The sequence below is a fragment of the Lissotriton helveticus genome, chromosome 4_2 (genome assembly GCF_964261635.1).
Source record: "Lissotriton helveticus chromosome 4_2, aLisHel1.1, whole genome shotgun sequence".
NCBI classification, from domain to species: domain Eukaryota; kingdom Metazoa; phylum Chordata; class Amphibia; order Caudata; family Salamandridae; genus Lissotriton; species Lissotriton helveticus.
In genome coordinates this window covers 56,294,276-56,310,983 of record NC_136064.1, presented here as the reverse complement: position 1 = coordinate 56,310,983, position 16,708 = coordinate 56,294,276, and the positions used below count along the sequence as shown (strand labels likewise).

Below are 16,708 nucleotides of genomic sequence, written 5' to 3'. Positions count from 1 at the left end.
GAGAGCAAAGAACTTACCTGTGCTCTTGTTCATTCCGAGGGCTTTGGACAGGAAACTTAATCTATAAAGGAGAAGACCAAAGGGAGAAACCATTACAACCTTGGCAGATTATTGCAGATGCCGACCCCTAAAGAAGCCGTCAAAACAAAAGAAGATGTCACTTATTAAAACAACGAACGCAGACAACACGGGGTGTCAGAAGTGGTATAAGAACATCTGATAAAAGATGGAGAATATCATCCAACAATTTGTCGAAGGACAGAAGAAGTTAGAATGAGCTCTTGAGTGTTACATTAAGACACCAGAGACGGAACGCGGTGTTTTCACGACTCCCTGAAACCCTAGTAGAAGAATTACATAAGGTTTCTGAGGGACAACTTCAGCTAGCCATGGGAATCCGAGGTCAGAAGACAGATAAACTGTATAAGAAAGAAACAACATTATGGCTACGAAAATAATGGTCCGACTGAGCTCCAAATCATAGTGTACTGGGTTGTAGCTTATTAAAACAACAAAACTCAGACAACAGCGTCATAATTGAATGATTAGCATTTTAGATTAGACTCAGGTGCATCAAACCCTGTCTTGGTACCACTTCAGGTCAAGCTGATATTTCAAATAGAATTGCCTTTTTTGTGGTTCTTCTTTGCCACATAGTACACAGGTCACCTTCTCACTCAGAACTCTGTATCTCCTCCAGTAACTAATTTACTTTGTTCTTGCCTTTGATTCTGTAGAGCACCTCACAGACCTGTGGTCAGGTTGGGGCTTTGCAAATACCTCAGGCTTCCACACAAGCCTTTCTTCACCCCATAAAAAGCCTATCCTTGACAGTGCATTTCAGTGTGCAGTGCCTAGATTGTACAGGGTACAACACTTAAGTGTACCTTAATGATATTTCTATGTGTGTATCCCTTTGCCCGACTCCGGTCTCAGACATAACATTAGACACCGATAACTGTTAAATGGTCAATGAAGGATGCTGAAATTTCGGTATCAATACATTTACGGTAAGCACCTAATATTTTTGAGTAAAACTCAACAGTCAGTAAATCAAAGGTTCTGTGTCCTTTACATAAATGTGTAGAGATTTCCTCTGGATACCAGTTATATCTCAGAACCACAGTTGTTCCAAAGACCCTATGAAAGAGCAATCAAAGGCTCTGCATTAGTGCATCTTTTTTAGTTAATTATTTACAGAAACATATGTTTTTACCAGAAAATCGTTTTCTAGAGAAATAGGAGCTTGTGAAGAAAAGATAACAACTATTCTCAATTAATGAGCCAAAGGAGAAGTGTGGGCTATAATGGTCAGCGGCTCTACTAAATATGCACGGACCTTAGCCGGAAGTTCTTCAGATTTTGATCCTTGATGGAAGGCTAGCTAGGTCCTGTTCGATATATGTTTCATGACGTTTTTGGAGGGCCTTACATTTTAACTGCAGCTGGTCTATTGCTTCTGTACAGAGCGGCGAAAAATAAGATGGCAGCAACTAATCTTGCCTTTGGTAGATTCTTATTTTGTGGTGTATGTGTAATCAACCATCAGCTTTTGAAAATGCATATATGTAGGCTGCTTTTTGACTCCATGAAGTGCTCATTCGGCCGCATCAAACGATACAATATGAAAAACCTTTAACAATTCATCTTTGCAGTTCAGAGCGGATTGACTTGTCCTTGGTGAGCCACTTTGTATTCATTCGCGGACATAAGCAAATGCAGCAATGAAGTAAATGACAACAGTGAAGTGATTGCCAGACACTTCAGCTGCATCCACACCCTTTCTCAAAGGTATTGCATAAGGGACCTCGTGTGAGTCATATTCCGAAATTATGGTTATTACATCCATCTCGGATAAGTTATCCAGCTGTGCAGATTGCGTTTAACGCTAGTACAACCCCCCATGACGGAGTTCCACTTTCCCAGCCCCTCTGCTGAGTTTTGTACCCATTAGCTCTTGTAATTCTTAAGTAAAACTCAGATGGACCATTCCGTTATCTGTCCCCTCCATTCTGCCTGGGATTCGAGTTTCAGCCATCTTGTAATGCCTAGATGGAGCACCATTGTAGAAATGCAGAAACTCAGGTCACTCCAAAATCCAGCTGAGACCACATCCCAACCCCAAACTCTTACTACCTCAGTGACCACCTCCTCTGTGGTATAACTCTTTCACCCACCAATGAGCAAACAGTGACAATAACTAGCAAAGGTAGCAAGGTCTAACAACATTCCTTATGCAATGCTCTTACCAAGAGTTATCCTAGTGGCTTCAATGGATGTTGGGAGGGAAATGCGTCTGATTCCACATTAAACACACACCTTAGCAGTCCGCAATATCAGACCATGTGCTGAAGATCTGATTATCTGGTAAGCCAAGCCTCATCTGTAGAACCAGCGTTCATCGCAGCCAAGCACCTTCTCGGTGCCTGTGGGTCAGTAATGATATCCTTAGGACAGAGTCTCACAGGTCATATATTTTGTTACATTGTTATGTTAAATGTTATGTTAAAAATATTTGTAGAGGGTACTTACACCAAGCGGTTTTATGGTGCTGAGAGCGGGGAGGCGGCAGCGGTGAGATGACAGAAGCTATTACTCATATGCTTGAAAGAAAAGAAAGGTTTTGAGAAGTGTCCTAAATTGAGTGTAAGATGTTGCTGATCTCAGTCCGGTCGGAAGGGAGTTCCAGAAGTGAGGGGCCAGGAAGGAAAATCTGGGGCCACCGTGTTTTTTCCGTTTGAAGGTGGGGGTCATGCGCAGGTTAAGGTGAGAGGAGCAGAGTTCGCGTACGGGACGTAGCGAGGGATCCTAGACGAGAATAAGGCTGGGCCCTGGCCAGCGAGGGCTTTAAAAATGCTGCAGCCCAACTTAAATGCAGAGCATTTGGCTACCGCAAGCCAGTGGAGGCTCTTCATCAGGGGGCGGACATGTTGATGTCTGGGTTGATGAAAAATGAGCCTAGCTGCTTGGTTTTGTACCAGTTGTAGTCGGTGGAGTTAGTATGCTGGGTTGCCAGAGTGACAAGAGTCAGGGCCTCGGTGGTCAGGAATCTGCAGAACCCGTATTTTGGGTAGGTGGAAAAAGCAGGAAGATACCACTGCTCTGATCTGGGGTTTCATAGACAGGTCGTTTCCGATGATGACCCCTAGGTTTTTTACAGCATCTACTGGGCGAGGGGAGCTGCATAGGAGAGGGGTTGTCAGTGCCTCCAGTCAGGATCAGCTCAGTTTTGTCGGGGTTGAGTATTAGTTGGTTGGCGTACATCCATTTGCTAATAGAGATCATGGTGGATTGGAAATTAGAAACTGAAGTGTTAGAAGAAACATTTTCGAACACCAGCTGGAGGTCATCAGCATAATTAAAAGTTGTCACTTGACTGTTGCGTAAGGACAGAATCAGAGGTTGCATGTATAAGTTAAATAGGAAGGGCGATAGGGAGGAGCCCTGGGGGACTCCGCAGGTCAACCTGGCTTTTTTTGCCAAGAAGTTGGCGAGGCGAACTGCCTGGAAACATTCAAAACCATAGTTCAGTCGCCGGGTATCCAGTCTATCAACTCATTTTATATGGGCAAAACTCTGTTCAGCAGCATATTGTCTCACAATTTTAAATGTAGATATCCGCTATATTTCTCACAAACCTATCCATCTGTGTGTGATAGCCATGACACCAACCCAACTAAAAGTGCATTTGCTTAAAGTGGACAGCAGTTAGGACAGCGGTCCTTTCGTCTCCTTAGCCTCAGTGCCACGTCACCTCATGCATTAATACAAATAAATAACTAAAATGAAAGCTGTGCCCCGACCGACCCGCCCGGTGAGGAGTACAGGCAAGAAAAGCCATTACCTGCAGCGTCCCACCTGGATCACCATCATGTCCCTAACTTGTTGATATCTGCATGCGATCTAATGCTCTCAAGAAAGTTTCTGCCTTGGCATGTCTGGACCTCATATTAAAGTCTCTGGGGCTGTGCTCCTGTCAAAGCTTCAGTATTGTAATATAGTCAGAGCAATTAGGAATGCAAAACCGAGCAGCCAGGCAGCTCTTGGGTCGGAAACAAATCACACATTACTCCTGCACATCCAAGGGCTCCACCGTCGTTCAGTAACACAAAGGAAAAAGTAACTGAAATCTCAGATTAAGACGGAACAAACGTGTTCACACAGACAAGGTTCTTCTAAAAGGTGGAAAGAGGAACAGTGGCCATATGTGCCTAGCTTTGGGTTTTGCTATATCCAGAATTTAAAATCAACAGCATTGTCAGCCTTCAGCAGAAATAAAAATACTAGCAGCCTTTGTGTGTATTCCTTGTACCACCAGGAACTCACCCTCTCCTATGAGGGACAAAACCCACCAACATGCTGTCTACCAACCACTGAAACCCAGCTGTCTTCTCTCCATGGGTCTACTCACAAATACTAACCCTCCTGGAAGGGATTGGTAGGATGGACTGAATAGCAGAGCGATGAATTAGGCTTTCTTCATACACAATCTCTTTTCACAAAAAACAAATGAACAGGATACGTCGGATGAAATATTCTTAATGTATTGATTGCTTGCGGGTTTCGGGTAGATGATCAGATATCCTTGTGTCAAGTCTATACTACTTACTCTTCTCATCAGTTGTTACTAGGAGAAAATCTGAGTTGAGAGTCCTGTGATCCATTGATGCTCAGTCCTAAGTCACTGAAGTTGGTTCCATTGATAAAGGAAGACTGCAGGTTCCTCTAGAATTGCCTACTTGTCCCATCCGAATATTGAAAGCTCGTGGTGCATTTGAGGCTCGATCTGGCCCCCTGTAATAAGCTTTTGGTTACTTTTTCCATCCTAGGCTAGATCTGCTCCCCTGTAAGAAGCTTTTGGTTCCTGTTCCCCTCCTCAGCTGGATCTGCCCCCCCTGTAAGAAGCTGTTGGTTACTGTTTCTCTCCTCAGCTAGATCTGGCCCCCGGTGATAAGCTTTTGCTTACTGTTTCTCTCATAAGCTAGATCTGGCCCCTTCAAATAAGCTGGTGGTTAATGTTTCTCTCCTCAGCCGGTGTGCTTAACCACTTCTCTTATGTTTTTGTGCAGGAGGCCATGCTCCATTAGTAGCTCCTGCTGAAGGAAGTAGTTACAGATACTTTACATTATTAGCTGGGGTGGAGGAGTGTTTCACCACACCATCCACCTCACAGAGCCTTATTAAAGTTGTGACTGCCCTGCTGGCCACCCAGTCCAGAACGTTTTGGCTGCACACCCTTCTCCTCTGAGGCAGGGCCACCCACAGCAGCGGTCCATCTCAGCCGCACTGGCAGCAGGACATAGGTCAAGGACGGTCCATCATATGGGGGTCTTCTGCTGTTGTAGGGATTGAGAGCAGTTTGAGAGCAGTTTGAGAGCGTCTGTGTTGATGTTATGTACCTGGGAGGCGGGGGATATGCTGAAGCCAGCTTCCAGCTGTGGCTAAAGTGGACCTGCTTCCCCATCCCATAGCAAGGAGAGGCAACTAGCCATGTACTGTGTGCATCTGCCTGACCGTGATAAGACAACCCCTACCAGTGAATTAGCAGAACTTGCAGCATATTTGAAACACTCGTCTTGAGACCACAATCCTGCTGCTAGAGAGGAGATTTTGCCCTACAATATTCCCTAGTACTATGATTACTACCTACGTTTGTGATGTTTTCTGCATGTGGGTTTTCTTCTGAAAATTGACAGTCGTAGGAAAAAAAATATGCAAGGGAAAAAGTGTGGCACTAACTACTGGCGGCAAATAATTACATTCAACTATTTTTGGGTAATAAAATCTTTGCATGTCCCTAGTTATTGCTCTCGCCTATTGCAAATGTTACTTCCCTAAGAAGAGGCCTTCGCTGTTCTCCTTTGCCACTCTCCCAAGAGCCAAGATCCTTTATTGGCCCTTGTGGCTTCTTGAAGTTACATGGGTAAGTTTTATGTTGACATATGCTGGACTTCTGGGTGATTGTTGTTCCTGTTGATTAATTTCAAGAACCACTTAGAGACACACTCAAGAAATGTAAACACATAAAAACACCATAAAAACCTTTCCTTCCGGCACTGAAAATAAACTTTACATGTGGTGGTCCTCCTTGTGGTTTCTCTGTTTGCCTGTTCCCCAGATGAGGTTTCATGTAAGGTTACAGTCGAAGGCTGTGCCCGACTGCGACTGCTTCAGATGGTAACAGTCAATGTGCTGGTTGTCTCACTGCACTGCACTGAAATATCAGTTTCCAAAATAATGGAGCAAGAGATCGCAAAACTTAATTTTTATTGGAGAATCCTTCCTAGTACCAAATACATCAACATGAATTTAACCAAGCGTGGACGAGCAATTATGTATTTGTGGGGCAGCGTCTTCAGAAGATTTCAAGGAATGCTCTACATTAGCACACAGTGGTGCTCCTGGGGGTGCACTCACCACCGCCCTTTTTAGCAGTGACATCATGCTTCAAGGGAGAATAATGCATTATTATTAATTAAGTACCTCTGGAGCCCTTACTGTCACTGTTTTTACTAATATTGCACCCACATCAGGTTTATGTCAAACTATGCAATGGCGTGACCAAGGGATATGGGATGACAATCCCCAGTTGTCATGGTTACAGTGCTGCAGAAATCAGGGGGGCTTAGTGCATCTTTAAAGTTGCTTCATCAGTCATTATTCAGATTGGCCGGTAGAATCGTAAGTGCCGCCCAGACACGCATCAGTGCATAGGAGTCTTGGTGCACATGTGCCATCACTTAGTGGCGTAACGCAAAATGATGGCCCCTGCAGAATGTGATGAGGGGCCCTGGCGTCTCCCACATCGCACAGAAATTCATTGGTATTGGGCTCAATGGGGCCCCTGAACAGTTGGGCCCACCCCTACACTGCTGGGGAAAGCAGAGTGGCTTCCCTGAGCATTTCACTATTTTATGTCGTTGCACACATTCTGCAAGGCATGCAACGGCATTCCTTAGCGGGCGGGGGTGCCCCTTCCAAAACAAGAAACCGTCCCGGAAGAACACTGCTGGGGCGCCTTCCGTAACGCCCCTGCCAGCCCCTACCATCACTCAGTGATTGTCTGTATCGAACATGATCACTCTGCTGAGAAACCCCGCTACCTTACCAACCAACCGTGTAAAGTTCAGAGTACGCAAAGCCTTCTCACTCATTACCTCCTCGTCCCGTCTTCCCGTCCCATTCCTAACAGCGAGCAGCTAGTCTGCTACCCAGAACCCTATACCTAGCAGAACTTTTTTAGCACTTCCCCCAATATGGCGCCACCAATCAGGCGAGCATATAGGGGGAAGTGCCTTACAACACTTCCTGAGAATACCAAAGAAACCCAGAACAGCAGAAAAACAATCATCCCACATAAAAAACCCAGGGAGGGAGGAAAGGGCTCAGGAATGGGACGGGAAGACCAGGACTCGGAGTAATGGATATTACTGGTGAGTAAACGGGCATTCTTTTAACTACGTTTGATCATAACTGTACCCGTGAGCGCCCAGCCGTGTGTGCATCGAGACTGCGGCGCTCGCCTGAATGCCTGTAAGGATCTCTGCCACAGGCAGCGCTGACCCAACAGAACTGCTGCAGAGCATTGAGCTCTCCCACCGGCCTCAGGAGTCTGCCTATAGGACGCATGCAACTGGGAGAGGTGGTCCACTCCAACCAGCCTCCTGATAGGACGCTTTAGCCTCTTCCTGAGGACATCATTCGAGGCCACCTAATGTTAAAAACAGCGAACTCATGACCAGCTTGTTTATCTCCTGATATGCAGAAATGAACGTTGGCACCTGACAGCTGCCCCCTCAGCTGCCTCTGTGGCTGATAGGCTGGCCCTGGAACAGGCGAGAGAGGGGCTTACCACATGAAGAACACATCTCTAGACCATGAAAAAAACATTAAAAGATATTTACGTACTTCACAAAGAAAGGATGAGATTACAGCACAACAGTTGAAGATTGTATTTAAGATTACTTAAACCAGAAACAGATCTGTCTTTAAAGGATTTTGGGGGATAAGTTGCTTACATTTTCTGCTCATGTTCAATGGCAGGGATTAATTTTTTTCAAACCATGTCTTCATTTTAAGGACCAGAATCTGATACAAAGAGACAGAGGGTGAAATCTGTGCTGGCTCTTGAACAGAAAATCTTTGTTGGAAGGAAGTGAGTCCCTTGTTCGAAAAAAGCAGGTCCCTTGTGCGGTGTCCCACTTAATGCATGCATTGCTCTAAATGTCATGTGCTCTTCAGTAGGCGGCGTTCAATGAACGCAGAGTTTACCGCTGTTGTGCATATGTTGGATACAAAGACATTAAGTAGTTAGTAATCTAGTGAGTCCAAACATCCATTGTCACCTCTCAGAACCACGGCCACAACTGCTAGAACAGTGGACTCGGAAACAAGCAAGGGTTGCCTTGCCTTACTAAATGCACTTCTCACATACAGTGACTTCTAAAACTGACATGAAGTACATCACATCAAAGGTTATGTCACCTCATTAAAAGCTGTCCACATCTCCGAAGGACTCGTGCACGCTCATTTAAGCTCTTCAAAGGCTGCTGGACTTCTTTCTGAGAAAGTAAACCAAACACTTCAAAAGTTACCTGCATTTTCAAAACAAAACTCGTGCTGATAATTTTGCCTAAATCACTGCTTCTCAAACCATTTAGAACCACAGCCCAAGTTTTACAACGACACACGTTTGTGACCCACCTAGCTGTAACAGACAAGAGGTGGGCAGTTTTTGTGCTCCTCTCTAACAGAAATTGTTTGCAAATGTCACAACCTTGGCCATATGTCTTTATCGGACTGTGGCTCACATATCTATCTGCCCATTGAAGTGGCCGGTGGTGAACTCCACTGGAGCTGGAACGCTTTTCCAAGTGGGCTGCTGGCCTGTGCCATCTGTTCACTAAATCACATGCCTTCTGAAACATCTTGGTGTAGATACCAGGGGTTTTAGAAAATTTGTAAAACTACTTCTGCAACAGAGTATGGGGTAAGGCGTCATATCTATTTTTGTATTAAAACAAGACCCAGGGGTGCATCAAATATATTGCAGTTTTATAGTGTAAACACTGCCCAAGGGCATTGGAGCGCTTTACGTGAGCACCAGATCACATTACATAAGGTAGGATTCATTTTGTTTTAAGCAAGAGGTATTAACTGATTTCCCAGATCCAAAGTTGGTAGTTCTGGCTGTTAGGCCACATCCATATTTCTCAATTTATCTTTGAAAGTCATACACGAGTGGGATGATTGTGCATGATCACATCTACTAAGCATATTCACTGTTGAAATGGCTGTGGCAAAAAGCAGTAGCAGCAAAAAATACTGACAGCTGACCCAAAGTCTTGCTCGGGCATGCGTGCAAGGGTTTGTTTCCATCACAAAACAAAGGTGCTTTCCTAACTGTTGGTGTATTCTGAAATATGCATTCAGTTAATGTACAGGTATTTAGATTTTGTTGTGTGTTACAAAAAATGATATCCCACAGCCTTTTCTTTCCAGTCTCTGAACCATATCAAGATTGTCACATAATTCACTTAAAAAACTTTTCACTTTACAGTCAGAGAAAGAAAGTAAACACAAGTCCCTATGTGAAAAGAATAAGCAGCAATTTGTCAGAAGGCACATCCTGATATTTGACCTCTGACTTTGAAGTACAGCAAATGTGACAATAAAAATACAAAATGTCAAGGCATCTTTATTTCTCTTTGAACCCACCAGTCATCGGCTGGCGCCCAACTAGGGGTTCGCACCCCTCAGTTTGGGAAACACATGTGTAAATCATCTCTCTACTCCTAAGTGTAACTCCAGTAACAACAGTCAAGCCCATCACATGTTCCATTACATTGTAAGAATACCGTATAGGGTGATCATTCTCACATACTATAAAAGAACACACTTACTGCTCGGGATCACACTACATTTCAAAGCATTGCACTTTAAAATGTATTTAGTAGAAGCAGAGAATGTATCTTCCCCAGCAGATTACACTGTAGGTATTATTACAGTTCTGAAGGTTATTTCTGCCCGTTTCTCATATCTCTTGGGCAGTGACCTTCTGTTGAGCCCCACACTTTGCCCTTTAGTTCTATTCTTCTCCGTGATTCCCCCTCTCCCCCCTTAATCTACAGGAAAGAAACAGCTCAGTGATTTATCACTGACGTCCTCTTTGAAACCTGTTATGCTAAAAAAGTGACCTTTTTTGCCTAAAAAGAACCCTTTCACATACCGTGAGCACAGCACTGCGCATACATTGTACATTTGCCAGTTCGTGTGTCTGAGTGACAGGTTGTATTCTGTAAATTTGCAGCATCTCTATGATAATTCACTTTCACGAATTATTCAAAACCTGTGTTGTTCCTATGATGGCTTAAGCTAACGGTGGGGTATCTCCGACCGAAGCCTTCTTCCGGGAATGTCTGGGTGTCAAAAAACACGCTAAATGTAACAAGATGGAGCACCTATAAAGGGAAGGAATGCAAATGTTTATGGACGAACAATGACCTCACCAACTATCTCAACGATCGCGATAAGCAATCTAATTAACTGGTGACAAACAGCCTGATTCATGTAGCCATTAGCGCTCGCAAAAGGGCCATATTCTGAGAATCTGGCCCTTTGCGAGTGCGATTTTTGCATTTGGTATTCATGATACCAAATGCAAAAATCGCTATGTAAGAATTCGCATATTTGCGTGGAATGGCATTTAAGGAATCTCCAATAGAGATTCCTCAAATGCTATTCATGACACAAAACAAAATAGCGATTTTGGACTTTTGGGGCCGCTATTTACCGAGAGGTCAGACCTGTCGGTAAATAGCAAAAACTCAGAAAAATGCTTTTTAAAGCATTTTTCTAAGTTGCATGTTGCACACACACATGTCCTTTGGACATGTGTGTGCGCAACACCTGTTCAAATGTGCATTTTAGGGGTGCTACAGGGTGTCCTTTGGACACCCCTGGCACCCTTAAAATCGCTATCTGATTTGCGAGTATCAAATTGCTACTCGCAAATAAGGGATACTCCCCATTCATTCCTATGGGCCTCTTGGCCCATAGGAATGAATGGGGAGTATTTGCGAGTAGCAAATTGCTACTCGCAAATAAAGAACATGTAGGAATCGCTATTTCATTAGCAATTCCTACATGAATGCCGTTTTGCGTGTCCTCAATACCGAGTCGCTATGATTCGCTATTAGGGACACGCAAAACGGCATGTACATGAATCAGGCTCAAAGTTTGCAATATCCATGTTTTATTTATTTATTTCTATGTTTTATAGAGCGCGAACTTGACCCGTGAGGGTATCAGAGTGCTTTACACGGAATACAGTGTTGAACAAACAAAAGGTTTAAAGTGCAGAAACATAACATGATCAACATGTATGTTACAATCACCGTCAGAGTCAGTAACAAAACACAGGTCCCAAATGTTCTCGTCGTTGGGAGTTCAGGTGATCAGGGAAGGCGGTAGTCTTAGATTAGTCCGGCACAATGTGGTGGTTGTGGGCAGGCCTTAGGCGACGAATTTACCTATGGGGAAGGTTCTGGTCTCCTTTTTGAAACGTGCTAGAGAAGGTATTTTTCTGTAGTTCCATGTAGTTATTAGCAGTCTACAAAAGTGCATGTCGTTGGATGTAGCTCAAAGACTTCCATCGCATGGCTGTAAGAAGTGAAAAAGTTCACTCGCTGTTTGAAGAAAGATTGACTAACGGAGGGCGGTCTCAGTCCGAGGATGGGAAAAGAATGATGGAAAGTAGACCCGAGGAAGGAAGGACCCTTGTGAAGGGCTTTGTGACCCAAGAATTTCAAAATAATCCTCTGATTGAAAGGAAGTCAGTTCAGTACCCCAAGATGAGTGGGATGTGTTCAGAGCACAGGGTGCCAAGGACAAATCAGGCAGTTATTTCTTGATGAAGTTGACTCTCAGTGGGGGATATATTGTTGAGACCAAAGATATGCATGCACTTCTGTAGTCTACATTAGCAGATCTAAGAACCTGCATTATGCATTTGTGACAACCTTCAACCTTCCAGTTAAAATTACAATTTCGATTCTGTCTTATTTGTTTGTTTAGGAATAAATACAATATTTCATTTTTTGTGTATTTGTTTGTTGTGCACTTTTCTTGATAGTAGTGTATTGGTTTGAGGTACAAATCCCATGTTACATGGATGACAGTCTCCAACTTCCACTAGTGATTCAATAAGGGTGCAGATAAACTAAAGGGTTAGGAACCACTGGCCTAGACCGTGCTGTCTAGGTAACCCTGGTCCTGGACTTTGCGACTGAAAGATGTTTTCAAAAATATCTGCCTCCTCCTGAACACTGGTTTATTCTTATATTTGTTTCTAAAATGTAACGATCTCATTCATTTTAAGGCTGATTGGGCAGATTGGTCTGTTCTTGCTTGCTGGACCCAAGAGCTGATTTTCTAAACTGCTTTTTTGATGTCGATGAACTGACTTTGCAAAAACAACAATTGATGGACGGAATGTTGCACAATGGCAAAACATTCACCCCCAGTCACAGATCTGGGTTTAATCCATCGTTATTTTGCTCACCAATCCACCCCAGTTCAGACAAGTCCATATGCAAATCAGTCTGACCCTGTGCCTCATGGGAACAGTCCAGCCCGAAATGACTTTCAAATCCCTAGCTTCTGTAACATTCCTTAAACTACGGTTTAGCAGGAGTTTCAAGTTTGCGTCCTTTCAAACACATCCCGAAAAAGTGGAGCGGTTACTAAAGCACTAGACATCCAGGAATTGTTACACAAAAAACAGGAGCTCTTTGTGCAAACTCTTCACGTTGGAGTATGTAATGAAAATATAGGAAGCGCTGAACTAAGATTCTTTATTGGTCTTCTGCATCGCTCAACTTGGGGAGCTGAATCACTCTTCTGATGGTGTGTCCCCATCCTCTCTGGTAATCGAGGTCATGTTATTGATATGATCAAGCGTTGTGCCAACCTCCAGCTTGGTGACCTAGTTTGGTTGTAGGTTTCTGCATCTCACTCATTTGGTGAGTGAGATGCAAGTGCGGATATGTAGACTAGCAAGCTATCTTGCGGCTGCGTTCTGGACTCTACAGTCAGCTACGCCGTTAGACCGGGGCTCCAGCTTATGTACCACGGCATAGTGTAGACGGGAAAGCAATCTAGGCAAGGTAACACTGGACATTAGTGGTGACTTGATCTAGAAAGGTCACGAATAATCCATGATACCACTGGAGGAGGAGTGTGACCAGTTTTTTACTGTTGTGTCTCATTCTATACCATTATACATTCCAGCTTACCTGTGGACATTCTATGACAAGACATTCATGCTCACTTACACACATGCTTCCTCAATGGTAAGGATATAATGGCCTATGTCAAAGAATGCTTGCTGTACAACGCAGAAGAAACTTGCAATTTAATTATTCTTCGTGCCCGAAAGGTTTTGGTCTCTCAATTGAGGGCTGCTTCGACACCCAATCCACCATAGAATCTAGAATCCTTACATCTGTCAAAACAGGAATGATATTTTTATTCCGTATGATACATTTTATTTTTTACTGTTGAGCACTCAATATAGTTTGATAGTTTTTTTCTTTTTTGTTTTCAACATTGTGAGTGACTCATGTTTTTTTCCTTTCTCCTCCACTAACCGGTCCAAAGTGGACAAGGGAATGCAGCTACCATTCCTTCAGCGAGACCAACCTTCCGTCAGCGCGACCAATCCAAACCTACATGTACTAAATATTTGTGCTACAGTTAATCCCACAGAGATAGACATTTCAGTTGGGTTGCAACAGTGACATATTTCTGTGGGAGTGGTGCATTCTAGATCTGTGTTTTTTTGCGAAACATCAAACCAAAACAAAAAGTAACCACATTTTCCTTGTGAGCTGTGTTCCTAACGACCAAGTTGTGATGTATCCTCTTCTGGATTCCATGGTGGGTGCAGACGCAGGACATTTTTTTTCATTTTAATAAGTTCAGTGTAATCCTAGCCTTAAGATTCCGCTTCAAAATAGATATGGTGCAAACAGGTTTATTGCTCTTCTCACCCTTCCCTTGAAGAGCAAAGGCCACGACTATATATCGAGGAATGATGTCACTACACTCAGGCACCGCAGGGAAATAATGGCCTGAGCTGTCCTGTCCTGCCTTTGGTTCTGTCATCATTTTGTAAATTTCGCACAAAAACTCAAGAACAAAGAGTGTAGTCTGGGGACACACTGCTACCATTGATAAAACCAGAAGTTAAATGGTCATGTTTCTTAGTAGAAATGAGGTTGGTCGACTGCATTGGAAGTCTTGTTAGGAGGGGTCAAAAATAATGTGGATGCGAAGAGCATATTCTGTCAATTATATCCACTCTTCTGAGATTAAGTGAATCAAATAAGTGCCTTGTCTTTGTAACATAATGAAACTGTTACTTTTACTGCATTATGTGCATAATCACATTCATTACTTCGCTATACTGGAGCTATTCATGAGCAAGAAGGTCTGACACCCACTGTTATCTTCTAATGGTGAGCAAAAGCAAAATATGCATGTGGATTTGGTGTGTGTGGCAGAGTCCTCAGTGATGTTTGTGACCAAATTAACGGTTTTTGGAGTTTAGAAATGACTCAAATGTTTATGTAATGTGACATACATTCAGTACCATGCGGAGAACCTGGTAGGCTTTTGGTAGCATGATCTTTTTTGAGCAACTCATAGGAGCTAGTAGGCCCGTATTGACCCCCCCAGCTAGTGGTTATTTCATTCAGTGCTGTGTAGGCTTGCTTTTAGTTTTGGGAATCAGTTTGGTATAGGAATGATAATGGTAGATTGAAAGTTGTAGTTGAGCCTGGCCTCTCTTACCATTTTGTTTGCTTGTTCCTTACCTCATAGAGACAGTTGTAGCTCCAACTAGTGCATTGTATTGTTAGCAGACTTATCAGGTAGGGGTCTGATATTGTCAGCAGCCATACTGCCCGGGTCTCACTTGATCCTAATCCACAAGTACTTATGGTTTTTTGGTACCCACAGCGACTTTCTTTTAACGTTAATCATCAGTAGCACCCCCCTTATGTCCCAGATTACCTTGTATCGAGAAAAGTCACAGAATAGTGCTCTAAGACTCGTCAGTTATGGAATGGATGTCTCCAGAGATCATAGACGAAGAAGAATCTTCTAGGCTTAGCGTAGGATTCCTAACTCCACCAGCTGCTGCGTTAATGCCCTCAGTCAGGCAGACTGGCAGCTGCTATCAATGGCTCCGATAACACAAGAGGGGCAATCTTGTCTTCTGCATCACTGTATCTCAAAGGTGTCAGACAGGAAATCACCGCCTTACTTTAAGTGATGGCAAGTCTTGAGCTCATTGCTAAGTGTGATTCTGCTATCCAGCTTTATCATGTGATGGAACTCTCCAGTTTCTTTCACTGGCTTCAGACATTTCATTGGAAGAAGCTGAAGAGACTGTTCAACATGGTTACCAAGAGATCTTGAGATATTGTTATTAAACCCTACAAAGCACCCTACTGGCTGTGGAACCACTGAGCCCTGTTAATGCAGGGAGCAGTGTACTAATGCTTCATCTTCATATCAAAAGGCACCTTGAAAAGACCAAGAGCCTCTTCAGATGTGAATGAGGGCTGGTAAAGGCATTTAGGTTGGGGCTTTTCCTAGGAGTTTTTGGTTCCCAGTTCATTGCATAAGATACAAAGGCTCTTTAGCTTTTAATAAATGCAGTAAACACTTCAACAAAGTGAAACTGACAACCAGGTGAGAGCTGTTTGACAGACCAGTACTTGAGATTCTGTTCCCTTCTTATGTTTTCTGCACTTCGTTTCACACCCTCTTTTTAATATCTTGCCATTTTAAAAATACATGCACTGTGAAGAATTCAGAAGAACAAGTTGTAGATCTGTCCACTCCCTACTACTTTAGATCTCAAGTTCTCGTCTTCATCTTTGAAAACAGCTGTGACGTGTATTCCTACTTCTTGGCTTCTTCTGGCCACATGTATTTGAGAGTCAAAACAACATTTTCCTGTTTCTGAAAGTCTTCAGTACTTGTAGGACAATAATCAAACGTCCATAATGTTTGCCATTCTCTTCTATAAGTTTAGCTTCCATTCACCCAACATTAGGTAAGCATTTGAAATGGTCTTATGCATATTTGAAAAAAGCCTTCTGAAAGTTTAATGTTTTATTAAGTGTATGGCCTTTCGCTATGATGATGTTCAGTCTCAGGTTGCCTCTATGTGTAAATTCTTTGTTAATTATGACCTATAGTGATCAGATGTTTGACATATTGCAGCTTGGTGTAGCTGTGCTAACGCCTCTGTGTTATTCTCTGCAGCCCGGAAGTTAAAGAAACTGGGAAATTTAAAGATCCAAGAAGAGGGTGAAGCAGGAAAATCCCCGAACAATGGGGACTCCATGCAAGACCAGTCCTCAATGCTGGGCCTGTCTCACCTTGAGAATTTTAACAGCCAGCCTATTTTCCTCAACGTACTGGAAGCCATCGAGCCAATTGTTGTTTACGCTGGCCATGACAACAACCAGCCGGACAGCTTTGCTCAACTGCTTACCAGTCTCAATGAGCTGGGAGAGAGACAGCTGGTGCACGTGGTCAAGTGGGCCAAAGCTCTACCAGGTTGGAAATGTACACTCTTTATCCTAAAACATTACGTATGGAGCCAGAGCAGAAGGGGGTTGAGCGCAGTGAA

General features: G+C 43.4%; 1 protein-coding gene across 2 annotated transcripts in view; it reads left to right on the top strand.

Moving 5' to 3' along the window:
* Positions 1–16,708, top strand: part of AR (androgen receptor) — a 530,339-nt gene that overhangs the window by 463,987 nt on the left and 49,644 nt on the right. For both annotated transcript variants that reach the window (XM_078640138.1, XM_078640139.1), the window contains exon 4: positions 16,339–16,635. In XM_078640138.1, coding sequence (XP_078496264.1) covers positions 16,339–16,635 — 297 coding nt within the window. The remainder of the gene's footprint in view (positions 1–16,338; positions 16,636–16,708) is intronic.